Raw genomic sequence first — 18,352 nt, forward strand, 5'->3', positions numbered from 1 at the left:
ATCGCACCCATCTGCTTTTTTACTGCTGGGAAAGGAACCAGTAAAAATATATATTGTTAAATATTGTTCTCTGGTAAAAAGACTACTCTACGGTGAAACCATCATTATTTAAAGTTTTAAGTTTTAAATGAGATCAGTTAATCACTCAGACATTGCTGCCTTTTCTGCCTTCACTATGTTAAAATTTGTGACCAGGTGTCCATGACGACACATCTGCTGGATGAAGAATTGATATCCAAATTAGTCTGACAAGTGTGACCATCACTAAAGGAGAGGCGGACTAATGGTGAAGCTTCCATTAGTCCACCTTTAACAGCTGTCAACTTGATGTATATTGAACGACATAACACAATACCTAAAAGACATTATTGTAAATATTATCATATGCATAAGGCATAAAGGGAGCTGTGGTGAATGGGGAGAACAAGATTTCATTCTTGAAATAAATATATCAAACGAGAGATTCAGTTCCCAAGGAAGCTATAAATTAGTATTTGATCTGCAGTGTAATTTTCTAATTAGATTTAATTATGTTAAAGCATGAATTTCTCCATTAATGATTTAGAATACCATGACATGTCTTGGCATATGTTGGAGAACATTCTCAAGTGTGTATTTATTTGTAAATACGGGAATGATGGACATGAAAAATAATCACCTTCTCTCTCTGCTATCAGTCTGGCATCGCTACAACATATTTCAGCTGTGATTTGGCTCTGTGATAGATCCACCATGGTGTCAGTTTGCTGGAAAGGCTTCAAAAATGAAGTTTTTAATTAGCCCAAGTAAAAGCATATGTTTGAGATTCATTTAAATGTGCAACACAAAGCCTTGTTACATTTTTGCCTACTTACATAAACTGACAATTGAGGGGCCCATGGTCCCTTTGTGGGAGGTGCAGAAATCCATAGCACATGCAAGCAATCTGTTGCCATAGCAATTAGTCAAGCACTCACCAAATTTGAAAGTTCTGCAAAGTATCTGTTTCTTTTGATTTAACAACAAAGCTCACACAAATTATTATTATTTTTTTTAGATGTTGCTTTAAATATATCCAGAGTTTCACAAATGTTGTGATTTTAATTAGAAAAAGTAATGATGTGTCCTTTTGTACAATCTAATGTCAGCTGTAGATGGCCAAAGTTGAAGGCCGTACATTAGACCTAAAGTAATTTGCTTTTTATATCCACTTTTATGCAAATCATTCAATGTACACTCAACAAATAATTTCACACAATCTTGAAACTAAGCTATTATCATTGTAAAAATAATTTTAAAAAGTGTTAAAATCATAATAAAGATACTGACTTTGCTGTATGTGCACCCTTAACTTTATTTCACAGTACTTTGTCTGAAAGCAGATAACATAGTTTTAAGAATTAAAAATAATAATAAAAAAACACATCTTTGTGCTCTTGTTTGTTTTGATGCACTCAAACAATTGTTGCACTCTCTATATGTTTTCCTCATCACTTAGAACTCTTATTAGACACAGAAGTGCTACAATATGCAATATAAAAAACATGGTTCTAAGTAGCTAAATAAACTAGAACCCTGACAGCTCTTGAAACATACTGAAATGTTTTTTTATAAAAATAATAAATGAAGATTTAACAACAATATAAACATTAGAAATAATACAACAATTTACACTTTTACTTAAATCTCAAAAAATTTAAGGCGGTTGAAATATTAAGTCAGACAACCCATTTAACAGAAAACAAGGTAAATAAGACATTCACATCAGGCTCATGAATGTTTCATCATAGAGTAAAATAATAATATTATGACACATTTAAATGAGATGGACAGAGGCATGTAAGAGAAAATGTACAAATGGGTTTGAAATACAAATGCAAACAATCAACTTAATAATGTTTCTGAAAAGGTTCTTAACTCATGTCTGAGAACTATACATAACTTGTACACACATGTCTGGCATGCTGTTTTGTTTATTAATCCATTAATTAGATTGTGTATTATGTTTAAATTTGGATGGACCTCAGGTCACTGCATAATGTTACTCTAGCCAGAGTTTAGAGGGAAGTTGGAGTTTCTATTTAAGAAAGCAGGGTAAAACTGGAATCAATGTTTTTTACTGTTACTTTATTGTCCGTTACTATATTTAATAGCTTGGTAATAACCACAATGGAATCTAATAAAAGTCACAATAAATGTATTCAAGTGTTGAGCTATAAACATCAAATTAGTTTTAAATAATTTAATATCTTTTTTTTTACTTTGGTGTCATGAGGTTGGAATAGTTAACACTACGGCCAAGTAGCAGAGAATGAGCTAAAATTAGATTTTAAACAATTTGAGCTTTGATGACATTTAAATTATTTTTTCTTTCAAATGTGAGTAAATAGGTTGCTATACAATGTATTTTAATATGTTGAAGCAATGATGAGAAAGATATTTAGCTCCTTTATACATGTTGACATTGCAACAATTCATTATGTGACAGAAAATATATTTCTTAAATGTTATTAACTATGTGATGAATCATCATGAGCCTTGTTGGAATAAAATATATAAACATCTTACAAATAAAAAGATTGAAATAACATATTTACTTAAAAAAATCATGATTTATAAATTCACAGCCATTAAGTCAGAGGATTCAGTTTCACATTCAAAAACTATACTTTAGCATGTTGATGTGTGCCTGGTACTTTGCTTTCATAATATACAAAATGATTTAACAGCCTAAGCAGATAAAATTCACATTAAACTTCTCAGCAAGCAACAAGGCCAATCTGAATAACAAACTATCTTCGTTCCTGTATACGATCACCTATTATGCAATATAGCAGGCTGGAAGAAATATTGAAGCAAAAGAAAAATAAAAGTGAAATCCACAAGAGATAATAGCATGATTCAAAAATCTTTTTGAAAATACATGGAAAAAGCTGCCATAGACAGATCAGAATATGTATCTGTTACATTCATCTATTGGGCTCCCCTGCAGGGCAGCTTTCTGTCTACCTAAATAATGACAATGTACAGCTGCCTTTCCATTGGAGTCTTAATGTTTAACAGCAGGCTTTTAAGTAAAATCCTGTTTCTGAATACAACGGTTTCCCAATTTGTAAATTTAAAGGAGGAGCTTATAAAAATAAATAACTAAAATTATATTGCTCTACTACTGTATGGTAATTTGATCCCCAGACTAGGCAGGAAAGTTGTAAACATTTTTAGCTTTTTCTACTTTGGTACAAAAGATACAAATGGCGGTTCATGGAACAGAAACACAGACGTTAACATTAGCATGTTCTATACTGCATTTTTGCCAGTAGGGTGTCTTTCAGGATCCAACCAGTAAATACTGCACTTTGTGATTCAGGGAACTTAAAAAAACTGAATCCATCTGAATCATGTAAAAAGCTCAAAACTGAATGAAAAATAACAAAAATGTAACTGGTGGAATTCTTTGAATTTACTTTAACACTAGAACCGCAAAGAGGTTATTTTTACTCCTTATACATTCTCAGCTCTTAGTAAGACTTGAATCCACGGTGTCTACTACTTTATGGCTTTTACTAAAATGTCCCTCGTTAGCATTGCATTAGTTATGGGATGTGTACGATGTGGGAGAATGAATATTTTACCTTTTAACCAAGGGCTGCAAAGTAAGTAATTAACATAAACGGTATCAAATACAGTGCTCATTATATTTGCCTGAAATACAATAAAACACTCTTGCCATATTACCCATGTGTGAGTAAAGTCCAGGACAAATCTCCATTAGCCATAAACTGCTGGCTCACATTCACTATAGCAGACCCAGTGGATCTTCTTCTGGGGCTGCTTGCATGTTTTCTATTTCTAATTTTATTTTTGAGCTCTGCAGATTACTTGACTGCATTGTGTACATCCTTGGACCATCACAAATTGGCTTCTGTAATTTGCAAATAAAAGAACAAGAACTGTGCAATAACCCAGAAAGTTGGTAGAAAACCAAACCACAAATCCAGTCTATATTTGGCTTTGTCTTTGTTTAATAAATTATTAAACATTGTGGAATCTGCTGTGCATTTTTGGCATATAAGATCATATTCGGACAAATATACAACCTAGTAAAGACTGGATCAGATATGAACTCTCACATTAGAGTTTAGAAGGTGTATTTTCTTTCCATTTTTTTTTACTTTGACTGCATCTATAAAACAGCATGGGGACTGATTTTGAATGTTAGAATCAGTCTTTGTAAATGTGTGAAGGTAACATTAATCTAAAAACATTTTTCATCAAAAATGTTATTTCCCTCGCATAGCATTTTTATTCCTCTGTTTATTTATTTATTAATCTATTTTTGTTTGTTGTTTGATTAATATCTTCATTCCTTTGCTAAGTTAAGAAAAACACAGAAGAAATATTAGACATGATATTAGAAAAATATTTTGGGATGATGTATAAAAAGGGAGTTCTGCGTTACTACTTATCAAGTATGATTGAAAATGTGTGCCTGATGCAATTTCATACAACAAATTGCCGAAATAGTTTATCTCCATACAGTTAATAAAACTATTAAAATGATCATAATACAATTTGTTGAAATTTAATCTTTCTCATTTTTAAGGCTTCTAGAAATGGGGATAAAACCTATGGCAGTTCTGAGGAGTACTGGAACAACTGCGGTTCTAGAGCTAAAGTTAGATGTTAACAAATTATTTTCAAAAGAGACAGCAGTCAGTTTGATAAACCTGATTCATCTACTAATACTTCACCATTTACACAGCAAACATTTCAAATATAGAAACCCATATCTGTACACATTTTTCAATTAAATATATGCAAGGAGGAAGAAAAAAAAGTGTTCTGCTTGTGTGGGTCCCAATAGTTCCTCAAAAAATTTTAAAGTTTCATTTTCTTCATATAGTAGATTCATATTACACAACAGCAAATCCACTGTCACAGGACTTGGCCATGCGATACCCAAAAAACCTAATATCCATTGTAACATATATATAATTAATTTGCAATCTATTTTTTCCAAGATGAATGCTTTATATAATAAGAGAAGTTTTAGAATCCTTGTCTCATCTTCTTCACAGTCAAAAGAGAGTGTGATATACATGAAAGATTAGTTAATTATGGTAGAGAAGTATCCATTGATTCAAATGTCAAATGATGTTCTTGTGTCATTTTAGCAACAGAAGGTCCATTTTAAAAACACCTAGATGAATTATGATTTATGTTGGGCTGAAACGCCTTTCCAGTAGTCTAATATGTCATGCAGGTCCTCATCCTTTGCAAACTGAACTTTCTTACGCAGAGCATGGCCGGCAGCCATGTACTCCTCATCTTTATGTCGCTTGCGGTGGAGTCTGAATCGCTCCCAGATGCTGTGTGAAGGTTTGCAATAGTATTCAGGGCTGGATGAGTAGCTTAGATTGTGATACTGAGAGGACATCTGGGAGTAGGCTAAGTCTCTGGACCGGGAGTGCGTAAGGGGTTCCAACAGCTTGTGGCTATCAGGTCCTTCCAGCTCCTCTATCTGAGCATCGGGATATGAATGCCGGTGGTCACTGTACTGGCGGATCTTATCTGCCTCCGCCCTCAAGATGGCTGCAGCAGGTGTTACTGTAATGATGCTGTCTCCTGTTGGGGAGGTTTTCTCTATGTACTTGGAGTCGGAGCGATAAGGCCTTGGGCTTCGCATGGGCCCGCCTGTGGCAGTGCTGGGCCTCTTTGGCGAGACATCAGAGCTTCTATGCCTCTGAAGAGAGTGATGGTAGCTGTCCTTATACACTGGGGAAAGAAGGCCAGGGTTACTTTGGGGGTGCTCTGATATTAGCACCAGTTGGGGCTCTGCTGTCGACACTGCTCCAGATTTAACTCCTTGAAAAGAAGTTGATTCTGATTTTAGGGCATCTATACAGTTGTTGATTATCTGATTGACTTTATCAACTTCTTTTGCAATTGTGGAAATCTCTGCCACTGATCCTTGACTGTTCCCAGCCATTCCCATATCACACTCTCTGCGCTCATGATGATCCATGCTCCGGACATCCATGTAGTTTCCCTTCATCATTTTTGGAGTCTCACTTATCTCTTGAAACTTGTACTGCTCAATTTCACTTGCAGATGGCAGGTAGGGCATACGGGCCATGCTCTCTCCAGCCAGCAGCTGCTTCTGTGACATTCGAGAAATAGTCCCTCCTTCTAGTTCTTGTCCATACTTGAGTTCCATTATATTTTTCTTAAGACTTCCTGATTTTCTTTGCTTTTCATCTTGTTGACGCTTCCTTCGCAAACAATAATACACAATTCCCAGAAAAATCACCATGCTAAAAAGGCAGCCCAAAATAGTCATAATATAATGAGTAGCAGTTGCATTGTTTACAACTCTGTCTTTTCCATTCCAAGGGCCAGTGGAGAATGTCAGACATGTGTGATTTTGTTTCAGAGAATTGCGTTCTGAAGTAACACAGACTGTGTAGTTGGAGTGGGGTTGAAGGTTTTTAATCTCAACATCTTCCTGTACTTTATAGAGCCTGTCCAGGTTTGTGAAAAAGTTGTTGTTGTAAAGAACCAGAAAATACAGCTTCTTGAAGGGATCAGGAAACTGAACTGTAACGGTAGCAACTGTGTTTGTTACTGCCTTTAGATTCATGACAGGGGTTCCCTGCACCTCGTTTTCAGTTGTACCAATGGTTGTGTCATCTGGTTCTGTGCCTGAGGAACAGTCTTCCAGCCCACAAAGTGTTGAGTCAGGTGGTAGTGTTGTGGACTCCATAGAGACAGTAATAAATGGGGTCACGTAGTCATCGGTACACACAGTTGTTAGCATGTGAAGTGCATTTCGGTATGTGGGGTTGTTGGGATTCTGGCTCAGTAAGCTGTAACCGGCAACACCACGAGGAGAGTCACAGACCATCCGCTCATTTGTCCGGTTTGGGAAAGTCGAAAGCCATTTCACAAACCCCAGCAACTCACATGAGCAATTGAAAGGGTTTGTATACAGCTCACAAGTGGTGAGCTTACTTAGGCTGGTAAACGTGGACCCATCTAACTGTTGGATTCGGTTCATGGAGAGATCAATATTTTCTATGTTGGGGCATTCCCAAAAGGCATTATGTATCACAGTTTCAATCAGGTTCGCCTGGAGGTAGAGGTACTGCAGTTTTCCTAAACCCCGGAGAATCCCCTCTGTCAGGTTTCGTAACTTGTTGAAGCCCATTTGGAGAACTTGCAAGTTAAACTGAGCAGAAAAGGCTCCGTCTTCTATGTATGAGATCTCATTCTTGGTCAGGTTCAGGTAGGTCAAGTTGGCAAAGCGACTGAGAGAAGAAAAATGGATACTTTTGATTTTGTTTTCATTCAGACGAAGGTCAACAATGGTGTTATTGATATGCTGTGGGATGGCTTCGTAGGGTGGTTGATTTTGGCTGCAAATTGCAAGCCACACAAAGCCCTTTTCTCCCTCAATCAACCAGCAGTCACCACTTACTCTGCCAATGTGAGTCAAACATATAAGAGTTATAGACCAAAACAAGGCACTCATCACCCCGTCTGATCTACAGGCCATTTGTGCTTTTCTTAAAGTCATGTATGGATCCAAAAAAACCAAAGGGGTTTAGTATTACAGTTGTTTCAGTACCTTGATTTGATTCTGTTGGGGATGCAGCAGGATGTTCAGCTGTTTTCAGAGCCACAATAATTGCGATTACTTGTTTTGTGTTTATCGATGGGTGTGAGATGATGCATATTGTCCCCATATACCAATAAAAAAAAAATACTGACTATCCTTTTTCAGTTTCTTTTCAATGAGATATGCTTGCGTCAATTTTGAGGCGATGTTCAAAGGGAGACTTCACCGCCTCGGCTTGTCTTGAGCTTTTGTCCTCAGAGGCTACCATCATTAAACCGTCTCATCTTGGTGATTTTGACAAGTCTCTCCTTTCTCTGTCTCTCTCATGTGCACAGATGAATAACCTGCAATATAAAAACAAGAGCAGAAAGTGGATGATAAGCCTAGATCATAAGAAATGAAACATTTATATTGACTGTAAAATGTTATATATAAAGACATGATTTGTGTTTACTCAAGCCCTTCTTATTTGCTCTTCACCAATTATTTCGTACACAGTTTAAGAAGTGTTTGCAGTCTCTGTGGCACCCTCTTATTAAGGGAAACTGTAGGCCAATTACCACTTGACAGGTTGAGTAAAGCAGGGTCCCTGTTTTCACACCATTAACCTGAGGACTGTCAGGCAGGAGGTCCATGTTAAGAAGCCGTGTTAAATCACATACACAGCACCATGTGAACTGACAGCTTGGATCAATGTATTTAGCATTTTTACCTTATGCATGAATTAAAATCTATCAATGTATTGTATTATATAAAGTAGATAAATCTTGTACATCGATCATATATTCAATCAAAATTTTATGAAAAGAATATACCGTATTTAAAAATCCCATGAATTTGGCCTGTGCAAGAAGGGTTGACAACAAAAATAAGCAATGCAATGAAGAAGTAATTGCCCCTAGTTATTTTGTTCTACTTGTACTTATTTGTTAGACCTAAATGATGGAGATCATTAAACATGTTATAAAATGACACTGAAATAACAGATTTTCCCTTGGAACTGTCTCATGTTCCAAGGGACATGAGACAGTCCCTTGTCTCATGTCCCTTGGAACCAGGGACTCTAACTGGAGTTACCAGTCTGGTAACTCCAGTCAGAGTTACCAGACTGGAGACTGGTAACTCCAGTCTCCAGTCCTCCAAGACTGGAGACTGGAGTTACCAGCCTCCAGTCTTGGAGGCTGGTAACTCCTGGGAAGGTGTACTCTTCCATGTTTTCTCCAATTGTAGATAATGGCTCAGATTGTGGTTTGCTGCAGAACCAAAGCCTAAGAAGTAGCTTTCTTACTGATTCCAGACTAATAAATGTCTGAATTTCTTCAGATTATGACATTATGTTGGATATTTTAGTTTTTTTCACCAACTTTTTGTTGTCAGACAGTTTCTATTGAAGTGTACATTTGATCCTGCAGGTCAGGCAGTCAGGCCTGGTTGTAACAAGTAAAACTGAACTCAAAAGAAGGTGTCTAATAATTAATACATGACATAAGAATGGAAGAGTATCGTAATTCATATAGAACCGCCTTGGCAAGGTTTTTTTTATTATAATAAACTAAATCATCATTTGAAAACTACACTAGGTGCACTCTTATTCCTTCATAAAATTAAAATGTATTTGATTCTATATAGCTAAGTGTCACTACTGTATAGAAGAAAAAGCAGCAGAGCAGAGCGTGTAGTTTTTATTTCATAGTAGTGTTGGTATAAAATTATTTTCTCAATATTTGAATAATTAAAGGCATTGGCTTCTAAAGGCTGTAAATCAATCAGGAGGCATTTCCAGAAAGATTTCAGATATATATTTTTTTACTTTTATGAGTTTTTGAATGGAAAAGAGAGCAGCAGCAAGATTTGAATGTGTTCACACAATTTCTGACTAAGACACATTTTGTGTTGTGAGAAAAATCTGGTGATGAGGTTGAATCTGTGGTTTGTGCAAAGACAACATATGACCAATGTTCAATATTTTTCTTGTCAAAATTTGAAATGTGCCTGTAGCTGCAGCCGACTTATTATTGTTCTCTTTGTCTGATTTGTTAGCAATATTGTTTCAATGTTTTTTACAACTAAGCAACATTCTACTTATCTAATGTTAGGTAGAGTTTTATGTTCTTAATGTGCAGGAACATTTGTTTTCCTGTCTGAATACTGTTTAGAGAACATCATATACTTAAATGTGTGTATCAATATAAACAACCATCCTTTTAGAGCCACAATCAACACATCAGCTTTGTGCTCTGCAGCAATATCTAGTTTTCTTAGATATTGTCAGTCTTGACCAACACCATCGTCTTTTGTATAGTTAGCAGTAAAATGTCTGACTATACTGGAAGGTATGTTTTGTGACTAATATTTGACTGTCAGTGCTTGAAAGTATAATCCTGAGATCAACTTTTCTCTGTTACATCACAATGCTGTTATAATTGCAGACTTCATAGCACCATTTAACTGCCCAAAGGTCATCGCAGTGTTGTTTACAGGGAAACAAAAAAACAACTTCTTGTTGCACAGATATCTATGGGTAAAACACTACAATCAACAGTAATAACATGTCATTTAAAGCAATCCGCTGAATTGATTTTATCATGCAGGAATGAATGTTTGTACTTAACAGAAGACAAAATTATCCATGAAAAACCGAGGTATCTAGTTGCTGCAATGTTAGAGGAGTATTTCTGTATTAGATAATGACAGCAAATGCATTTCTACTGATAAAACTGAGTGAATTAATAAGATAAAGCAAATGTGTAATAAATACAGTTTTGGGGTAACATGAGTAATGCTTATGATTAAAAACGGAAAAACGAGAGGGAAATATTGAGCTTTCTTTTTAACTGTTGATAAGTGGATGCTCCAGTTGTTATTCAAAATGCTAAAACAGACAAGCAGCTTTCAAACATTTTTTGAGTCCAGTTCTATTCAATTCACACAGTGCAATGAAATTATCAGTAATGATGCTTAGATAATCAAGTAAAAGCACTGGTCAGCTATTCGAGTACAGTTAAAGTGCAGGAATAAATGGTGCCGTGAATACTGCTACAGACTGCCAAAGGCTGCCATTATAAAACCACCTTCATGATGACAAAAGAGCAGTGACACAGGAGCACTAAAGAAAAAACACTCTGAAAACCCCTGAGAGGAAAGAAGTTCCAAATCAAATGTTCCATGAAATGAATATGAAAAATACAGCTCTGCAGAATATCTAGCCAAGCAAAAGATATTTTAGGGAAAAGGGGGCCTTGTTACTGTTTCTCAGTCTATGACCTTTATTGCAAATACCGCATGGCAGAGATTGAACATCTGACCTGGCCTCCGCTTGCTCACAGCGTGACAACATGCTTTTAGCCATTAAATGGAAGTTTAAGTTAAACCTGAGAAGTTTCCCACCTCCCCCTCATTTAGAATGCATTGGTTGTGTTTTGTTTGTCCACAGTGACTCACTCTTAAGTGAGTCACTGTATTACCACTGAAACTATGTAAGGGTTAGAGTGAAACACACTGCCATGCTTCCACTGATGGATAAACTTTAGCTTTTGGGTGGCAAAACACAGGATGTGCTGTTAAATATGATAAAATATTTAACTCATCCAACTTGGGACCTAATGAATACACAACAAATGGCAATAAAAACAATGCCTACAGTCTTAAGTTGTTATGGGATAAACAAAAGAACTAGCTACATTAAAATTAATTTTCAGAGCTTCAGTTTCATGCAAATTACACCAAAGTCTGCAGTCAGATTACAAAATGAGCCTGAGGCACCTAGTGTGCATGTTGCCTTGTGAAAGCTTAGGTCTATTTGCCACCACAGACCCACTTTCCATAATGGCAGCAATCTGTATGGTCCAGTGTGAGGCCTTAGTGCAGCAGGCCAGAACACCCAAGGCATCAGAGCTGAGTGTATGCCTCTATCACACACAGGCAGCCATTCCACAGACTCTTTTCCATTTAGGCTTTATGTGCTCGGTAATGAAGCCTTTTCTTTTCTTTTCCCCTTCTGTGGATAACCTACTGAAGCATCTATTGAAGGTTTCTGTTTTACCCGTTCAAAGGGTCTTCGTATTGAGCCGTACAGTAAATAATTTACTCACCTTGTATGAGAAAAGGTACATGAAATTACAACATTTTAAGTGTTAAAATTTCACAATCACACTTGAATTGCAGAATTAAAGATTAAAGAAGTGATGTGAGTTATTTTGGCTGTGCGGTAGAGAAGTTGATATCACTGTTGTCTTGTAACGAGAATGTTTTGGGGTTTGAATCCAGGTCACCTTCTTGCATGGAGTTTGGACATTTTCCTGTTCTAACAGGATTCTTCCCACTGTTCTGAAAATGCATGTTAAATGGTGTACAATCAGTTTAAAATGTCTCGTCATGAGTAGGAGAGATCAAAAAACACATTTGGAGATTTGAAATGTGTGTTCTCTTTCAGTGACATCCTGAGCATTGATGATCTAACCAAGTCTTCAAGGTACCGTAATTTTGACAATCAAGAACACCACATGTAGAAAACAGATTGAAAACTTTGCCCACCCTCCCAACAAAGAGCTTTGTGTATGCAAATGAACAACACTTCTCTCCGTAGCTATCTCTGCCTGTCAGTCCCCTCCTATTTTTGTCAATGAGCCTGTCCAGAAAAGAAACATTCCGCTGCATACCAAGCCACCATTGTTCTTTTCAGCCTCCAAGTGTCTATAAAAACATTATATCAAAGAATTTGTTTTCACTGTTAAAGGCTCTTCTTTTTCTTGTTTCTCCCTTGGCTTCCTATCTTGTGCTTTTGTGACAGTGAAGGTGCCTCAATCTCCGAGGATCCTCCTCATCCATACCAATGACTGCCCTTTATTTGATGTCATTGACAATGCATGCACCTCTTGCTTGAAATGAAAAAAAAAAAAGTTAGAGATTGGAAACCGGAATAGAGGAATCAATTGAGTTGAAATGGAAGAATTTCTCTTGGGGCAGAAAAACATTGTGCTCATAGAGGTGTTGAATTGCTTTGGAGAGCAGAGGAACAGGGTCACATATGTGCAAAGGAATACCAGACAACTTTTATCTTATGCATTAATTACTCTGAAAATATATTTAGAAAATGTATTATTAATTTGCTGAATGTGATGCATTTCTCATGGCTTCAGTATTTTCTTGAGGTTATGCATTCTATGCATTTTACTTAGTCTGACTTTGTAATTTTTTTTACCTTATTTTGAAATTGAAACCTATACCACATCAAGACACAGCGTTTGTGTTTTCCTTCTAAAAGCCTTAATTTCTATACAGAAAGATTTGATTACTGTCTTACATGTCTGTGTGGGAAGCAAAACAATGTTTGAGAAAAAATAAATCTTTTATAACTTCCTCAGGTTCGCATGAGCGTATTAAGTCAAGTTAACCTTCCTACTGAACCGTAAGTCTTCAGGATGCCACAGATATCAGACTGCAATTTATAAAGTTGTAGGTTAGACTCTCTATCACTTTGTTGAATTTATTTTGCTGAGATTTCTTGCTTGTGATGCCTGCATATTCAAGGTTGCACCACAACCCAAAGTGTTACTTGGTCCCTATTGCATTCTGTGACTGATGATCAGTTTTTAATCCTAACCTTTATTTTATGTTTCTTGGTCATGTTGTTTTGCACACCAGAAACAAGGAGAAATCAGCTTGTTACAGGCTTGCTACACCATCAAATCTCCATTACAAGACATTGTTACTTTTTCTTATGTCTACAGTAATGCTCCTCTTGTAAGTCTGCTAGCATGGAGTTATACCTGTGGGTGGTCCAGGGCACCTCACTCCCCCGCTCACCAACCTGTGCTTGACCCCTCTATCAAATTCAAGTCACTATTGTTTGCCATCAGAGTGACATCTGGTCTTGTACCTTGCAATCTAAACTCAATTACACAGGGCTATGCCTCTTTTCAGCTACTCAGTTCTTCAAAGTATCATTTGGCTTTGCAGCCTCTGTTAGCAACTTAGTTTCAGTTTAAATTCTTTGTGTTCTTGCCTGAAGTGATGAGCCATCAAATGCTGTCAGAAGAGTCTTACTTTTCTACAGTAAGCTTCCAAGTTACTTTTGATTTTTTTACATCACTTCTAAGATTAAATGTAACCTCTTAGAACTTCTTTACATGGTTTTATCATACTGTCATCTGTACTTTTTTCAGCTTGACTTAAATTCCCGTTTTTTTCCCTTTATTTTATAGGTCCTGTTCCACAGATTTACAGATTTACTTTGACAAGTGGAGCATTAAAGCTTTTGCTATATTGCACCACTTGATATACTGTATATAAAAACACAATTATAAATTGCTTTGGGCTTAACTTAAATGTAATGGACATGGAGATGGAAAAGAAAGGAGAAAAGAAAGTGAGAAAGATGGGAAAAAAGGTTTTAAAGGAAAGAAGGGGATAGTGGGGGAGAAAAACAAAGATAGAGTGAATACAAGTCAATACCCTAGAAATCTGCTTCTACACCAACCAAATAAGAAATAAACAAAACCAAGAAGCCATAGCAACAAACAATACATGCATGTATATATAATATTAACACTTGTAAAGTCACCTGCAAGTATACAGTGCAAGATTATAGAGCCCAATGTAATGTATCTGAAAAACACCTGAATATAAAATGTGTGTGGGTGTGTGTGTGTGTAAGAATGTTAAAAAAAATAAAAATGAATCCCTTTTTTAAAGGCAGGACTAACTTGATTGAAAGTGGCATGATAAAGTGCTTGTTTTCCTCAGTTGCTGATTTCTTACTATATAGCATATAATCCTTATATAATTTCTGAGACTTTTATATAGCACAATATGCTCAAAAATAAAATAGTACCTCTGTAATTTTTGTGGTATTTCTTGGAAACCATTAAATTAATGTGGGTCATAAAATATTTCTGCTGCCAATTAGTGTCAGTTCCACAGCAATAAGCGTCAAATCAGGATCTAGATAATAAGTATTGCTGAATAGTTGCTCCATCTCAATTAATGCTGATGATACATTAGTGTTAAATGTCAGATAACTGTCTTTTTTGGATAATTGAGACCTTGAGAGCTTAGGTTTGGCTGATAAAAATATATCCTGAGGCAATCTGAATTTGAAATTGTCTCTCGGTCTATTTCAGCTTACTTGGTATTCTATGCAGGTGTCATACTTTGTGAAACTTTAAATGACTTACTGCCCTGCCATCTCTTATAAATCCCCTATATCTTCCTTTATTGTTCTTCATTGTATCAAGAGTCCTTCAGCAGCCTCACAACCTAGTATGACTTAAGCTTAGACAAGAGCTAGAAAATCTCATTACAAACAAAAGGCTCGACTTTAGGTGACACCTCTTATGAAAATGATAAGCTATGGAGAATGGTACTGAATCATGGTGCACTGATTGAAAAAGATGCATAAGTGAAACCGTGGAGGAGAATTAAAGCAGCTGACTGCAATCGTTACTAACCAGAACGAAGATAAGTCCATCCTGCACGGCCCTCTGCACCACCTTCTTAGCATTTCTGTGGTAATCTCTTTGCTGTTGACTTAAGGAATGACAATCTATAATAAAACCATAACAGTTCAGCTTTACAGGATGCATACTTAGCAGGGTTGAAGTAACTGGAATATAGAGAACATTTATCAAAGGTACAGGAGCAAAGTAGAGTTTAATTTAATTCAGTATGTTTGAGAATAAGCTACAACTTAGAATAGCACCTGAAGGTTTAAATGCAATTTTCCAGGCCATCAACTGACTATCAACGTGCCACGTTATTTTGCCCTCCAAGCCAAAGCGTCTGCCAGCCATGTCTGCCGCTGCTGACTCATGACATATTGAACAAAAGTGGGAGCTCCTGTGCAGGCCTGACTATGCCTGGAAGTTGTGGAAACGTCAGTCTGTAAGCATTTAAACCGAACAATGTGAAGGGAGTTCTTCCTCTATAGTTTCAATGTCTAATTGTTAGTGAAGTGATAAAGTTCATGCATGCTGACAAAAATTTGAGATAAGACAGCCCTCCTTATCTTTGTCAATTACCTAGCCACATTCAGGCAAAGTTTCAACACCAATTAACCTTCAGTGAAAGACTGGAGCTAATTCAATTATACTGGCCTGCAGGGCCATGTGTCTGACTGACAGCTCAGCATCCCTCCATGTTCTGATTGAGAGGCTGTGAAGAGGAGCATTAATGTGCAGATCTGTCTGACCCTGCAGGGCTACCTGACACATTTAAGAAGTGCACATTATCACTTTGAGATTAGTATCTCCCCTAAAAAACCGACATAAAGACAGGTTTACGTTAAATGAATGAGATTTGAAAGAGTAAGTTCGACTTACTGACTGTTTAGTAGTTTTAACTTTACTCAAATATGGGTTAATCATATAAACAGATTTGCTTCGTTGTATTAGACTTTAGTAATCCCTCAGTGAATGTAACATTTGAGCAGATGGTGGTTCTTGAAAGCAAAAAGGAACTTCAGTGACATATTAATTAAACAGATGTCTCTCTCTTAAGCAGGTGTACAGATTTTCTGGAAAATCAGCTGCAGATTAGTTTTCTTGGCAGGCAATAAGATCATCATATTCCAACCTCAACCTGCTCTTGTTTTAAAGAAAAGGCTATTACAGCTAAGCAAGGTGACGGGAAGAAAAATCAATTGGTCCTAGCAAAGGATATTAGGAAAGCCTGCCTCGTATTGCAGTTTGATCCATCTGCTCTAAGTTCAGAAGTGAAAGGGAACTCCAAGTGAAAGGGTGGCAAATGGAAACAACCTCCTTGTGTGATAGTTTCACCTCCAAAATAAAACTGTCTGTGATTTGAAAATAAAAGGTATATTTTCCTGACAGGGCATATTTGTCAGAGCCTAATATGGAGCAGAGGATGCAACCAGGGTTTAAGGTTGACAGTGAAGATTTAACAGGCCCATTGTTAAAAATCAAAGTACACCTAAAAGACAGCTCAGCACATTACAAATGCACTAGTGGTATATTTTCCAGTCAGTTTAGTGGATGCAGTTGCTAAATGTAAAACATTTAAGTAGTAGTAGTTTTTTATCATGTCTATTTGAAAAAGCATTTACTTTATGTTTCCCAAGTATTTTTCCTAATAAGTGACCCTTGTTTTCTGCAATTGATTGTATTGACTTAAAAACTCAGAGCCAAGAACTTAGTTGAGTGCTTCTCCTTGATAAGGCAACTAAAGGAGTTACTACTGCCATTAACTTTTTACTTTTGTTTAACAAAGAATATACTTCTGGATCAGAACTTTTGTGTTTCTCTCTTTCTATCTTTTTTTTTGCATGTAGGCTCTGTCTTTTCAAACCCCCACTGAGTCATGGCAGATAGCAGCTCACACTGAGCCAAGTTCTGGTCCACTGTCACTTTTTTATTTTTTCCAAAGTGCCTTGAGATGACATTTGTTGTGACTTGGTGCCAATGCATATAAATCAACTGAATTTAATAGAACTGAATAGTTCTCACATGAACACAATGTGTGTTTATTGTACTTTTAATTATGGTATATGTTTTCTTATTTAATAAAAAAAGATCAGTAAGGATGTTTTTAAGGGTGGTATCAAAATGTCAATATTGGACCACATAACCTGTAACCAGTTATCTTTGATTTTATTTTATATAACACATTTGTTTGCAAAAAAGAAAAGGAAAAAATAGTAGTTACTACCCCTCTTATGTGGCATAAGGTTCTACAATTACTAAGCAGAGGCCATGGACAGGTGCTCTATGTGATGTCTAACCTTTAGTTAGGGCTTGCCATAGCATTACAAAGGGAAGGGCAGTGACTGCCTTGCAAAGCAGTCACTGCCCTTCCCTATGTAATACACGGAAGGCATCTATTGTTCTTCTGTCAATAGAACATCTCTTTATTGAGGCCTGCCATAGCAATGCATAGGGAAGAGCAGTGACTTCCATGTAATGCATGGAAGGCACCTATTGTTCTACACCCAATAGAACGCCTCTTTATTGGGGCCTGCCATAGCAATGCATAGGGAGGGCAGTGACTGACTTGCGAAGCAGTGAGTTGTTTAGTGCCTTAGGCGGTGCACTAATATCTAATATTAGCCTTTAATATCTTTTTCTCTCAGGTTACATTAACACATTTTCTCTCAGCACAAACATTAGCAGTGCACTGCCCCCCACTAGTGCATTAGTCTTTTCCCTAAAAAAACTTTTTTCTTATTTATTAGCCATGTTTAGTATACTGAATGGAGGAAGCCAATGTCAGACAACATGCTAGTGATACCCCACATGCCACTGACAGGATATTAGGCTAACATTAGCATTTTGCTAATGTCAACATGCTTTTGATCATCCAGATGCTATTGACTACACTTTAGCTAAACTTAGCATTGATGCTAATTTATAGCATCAGAATGCTGGGTTCCAACCGACGGGCACACTTTGGCAGGCCCCCTTTAAATTTCTTCTGAAATTTTCTAGTTGTTGTCTACAATTTTTTTGAAACATGCTTAATAAGCTGTGTTTTTGTATAAATACATTTATTTTAACTTACAATGTATTTAATAAAGACTGGTCAGATTTACTGACTTATTTTTGAGAGACATTCCTAATCAGAATCTAATATGTAAACATTTTATTTTATTGTATTAGTTTAAAAATATCTAAGCCAAGATGATGTTTCACTTTAAAACAGCCCTCTAAACAACCCCAATATCAGTGTGTATTCAACAACACAAAACAACAACAAAATCTTGAATTGTTCATGTTTCAGATGACATTATTATGAAGCCATGTT

General features: G+C 36.4%; 1 protein-coding gene across 2 annotated transcripts in view; it reads right to left on the reverse strand.

Moving 5' to 3' along the window:
- Positions 1-1,313: 1,313 nt before the first annotated feature.
- elfn1a (extracellular leucine-rich repeat and fibronectin type III domain containing 1a) overlaps positions 1,314-18,352 on the reverse strand; it is a 77,337-nt gene continuing 60,298 nt past the window's right edge. For both annotated transcript variants that reach the window (XM_028043113.1, XM_028043112.1), the window contains one exon: positions 1,314-7,941. In XM_028043113.1, the coding sequence (XP_027898914.1) occupies positions 5,189-7,555 (2,367 nt within the window). In that variant the 5' untranslated portion in view covers positions 7,556-7,941 and the 3' untranslated portion in view covers positions 1,314-5,188. The remainder of the gene's footprint in view (positions 7,942-18,352) is intronic.

This window comes from Xiphophorus couchianus, chromosome 16 (assembly GCF_001444195.1).
Source record: "Xiphophorus couchianus chromosome 16, X_couchianus-1.0, whole genome shotgun sequence".
In the NCBI taxonomy this organism is placed as follows: domain Eukaryota; kingdom Metazoa; phylum Chordata; class Actinopteri; order Cyprinodontiformes; family Poeciliidae; genus Xiphophorus; species Xiphophorus couchianus.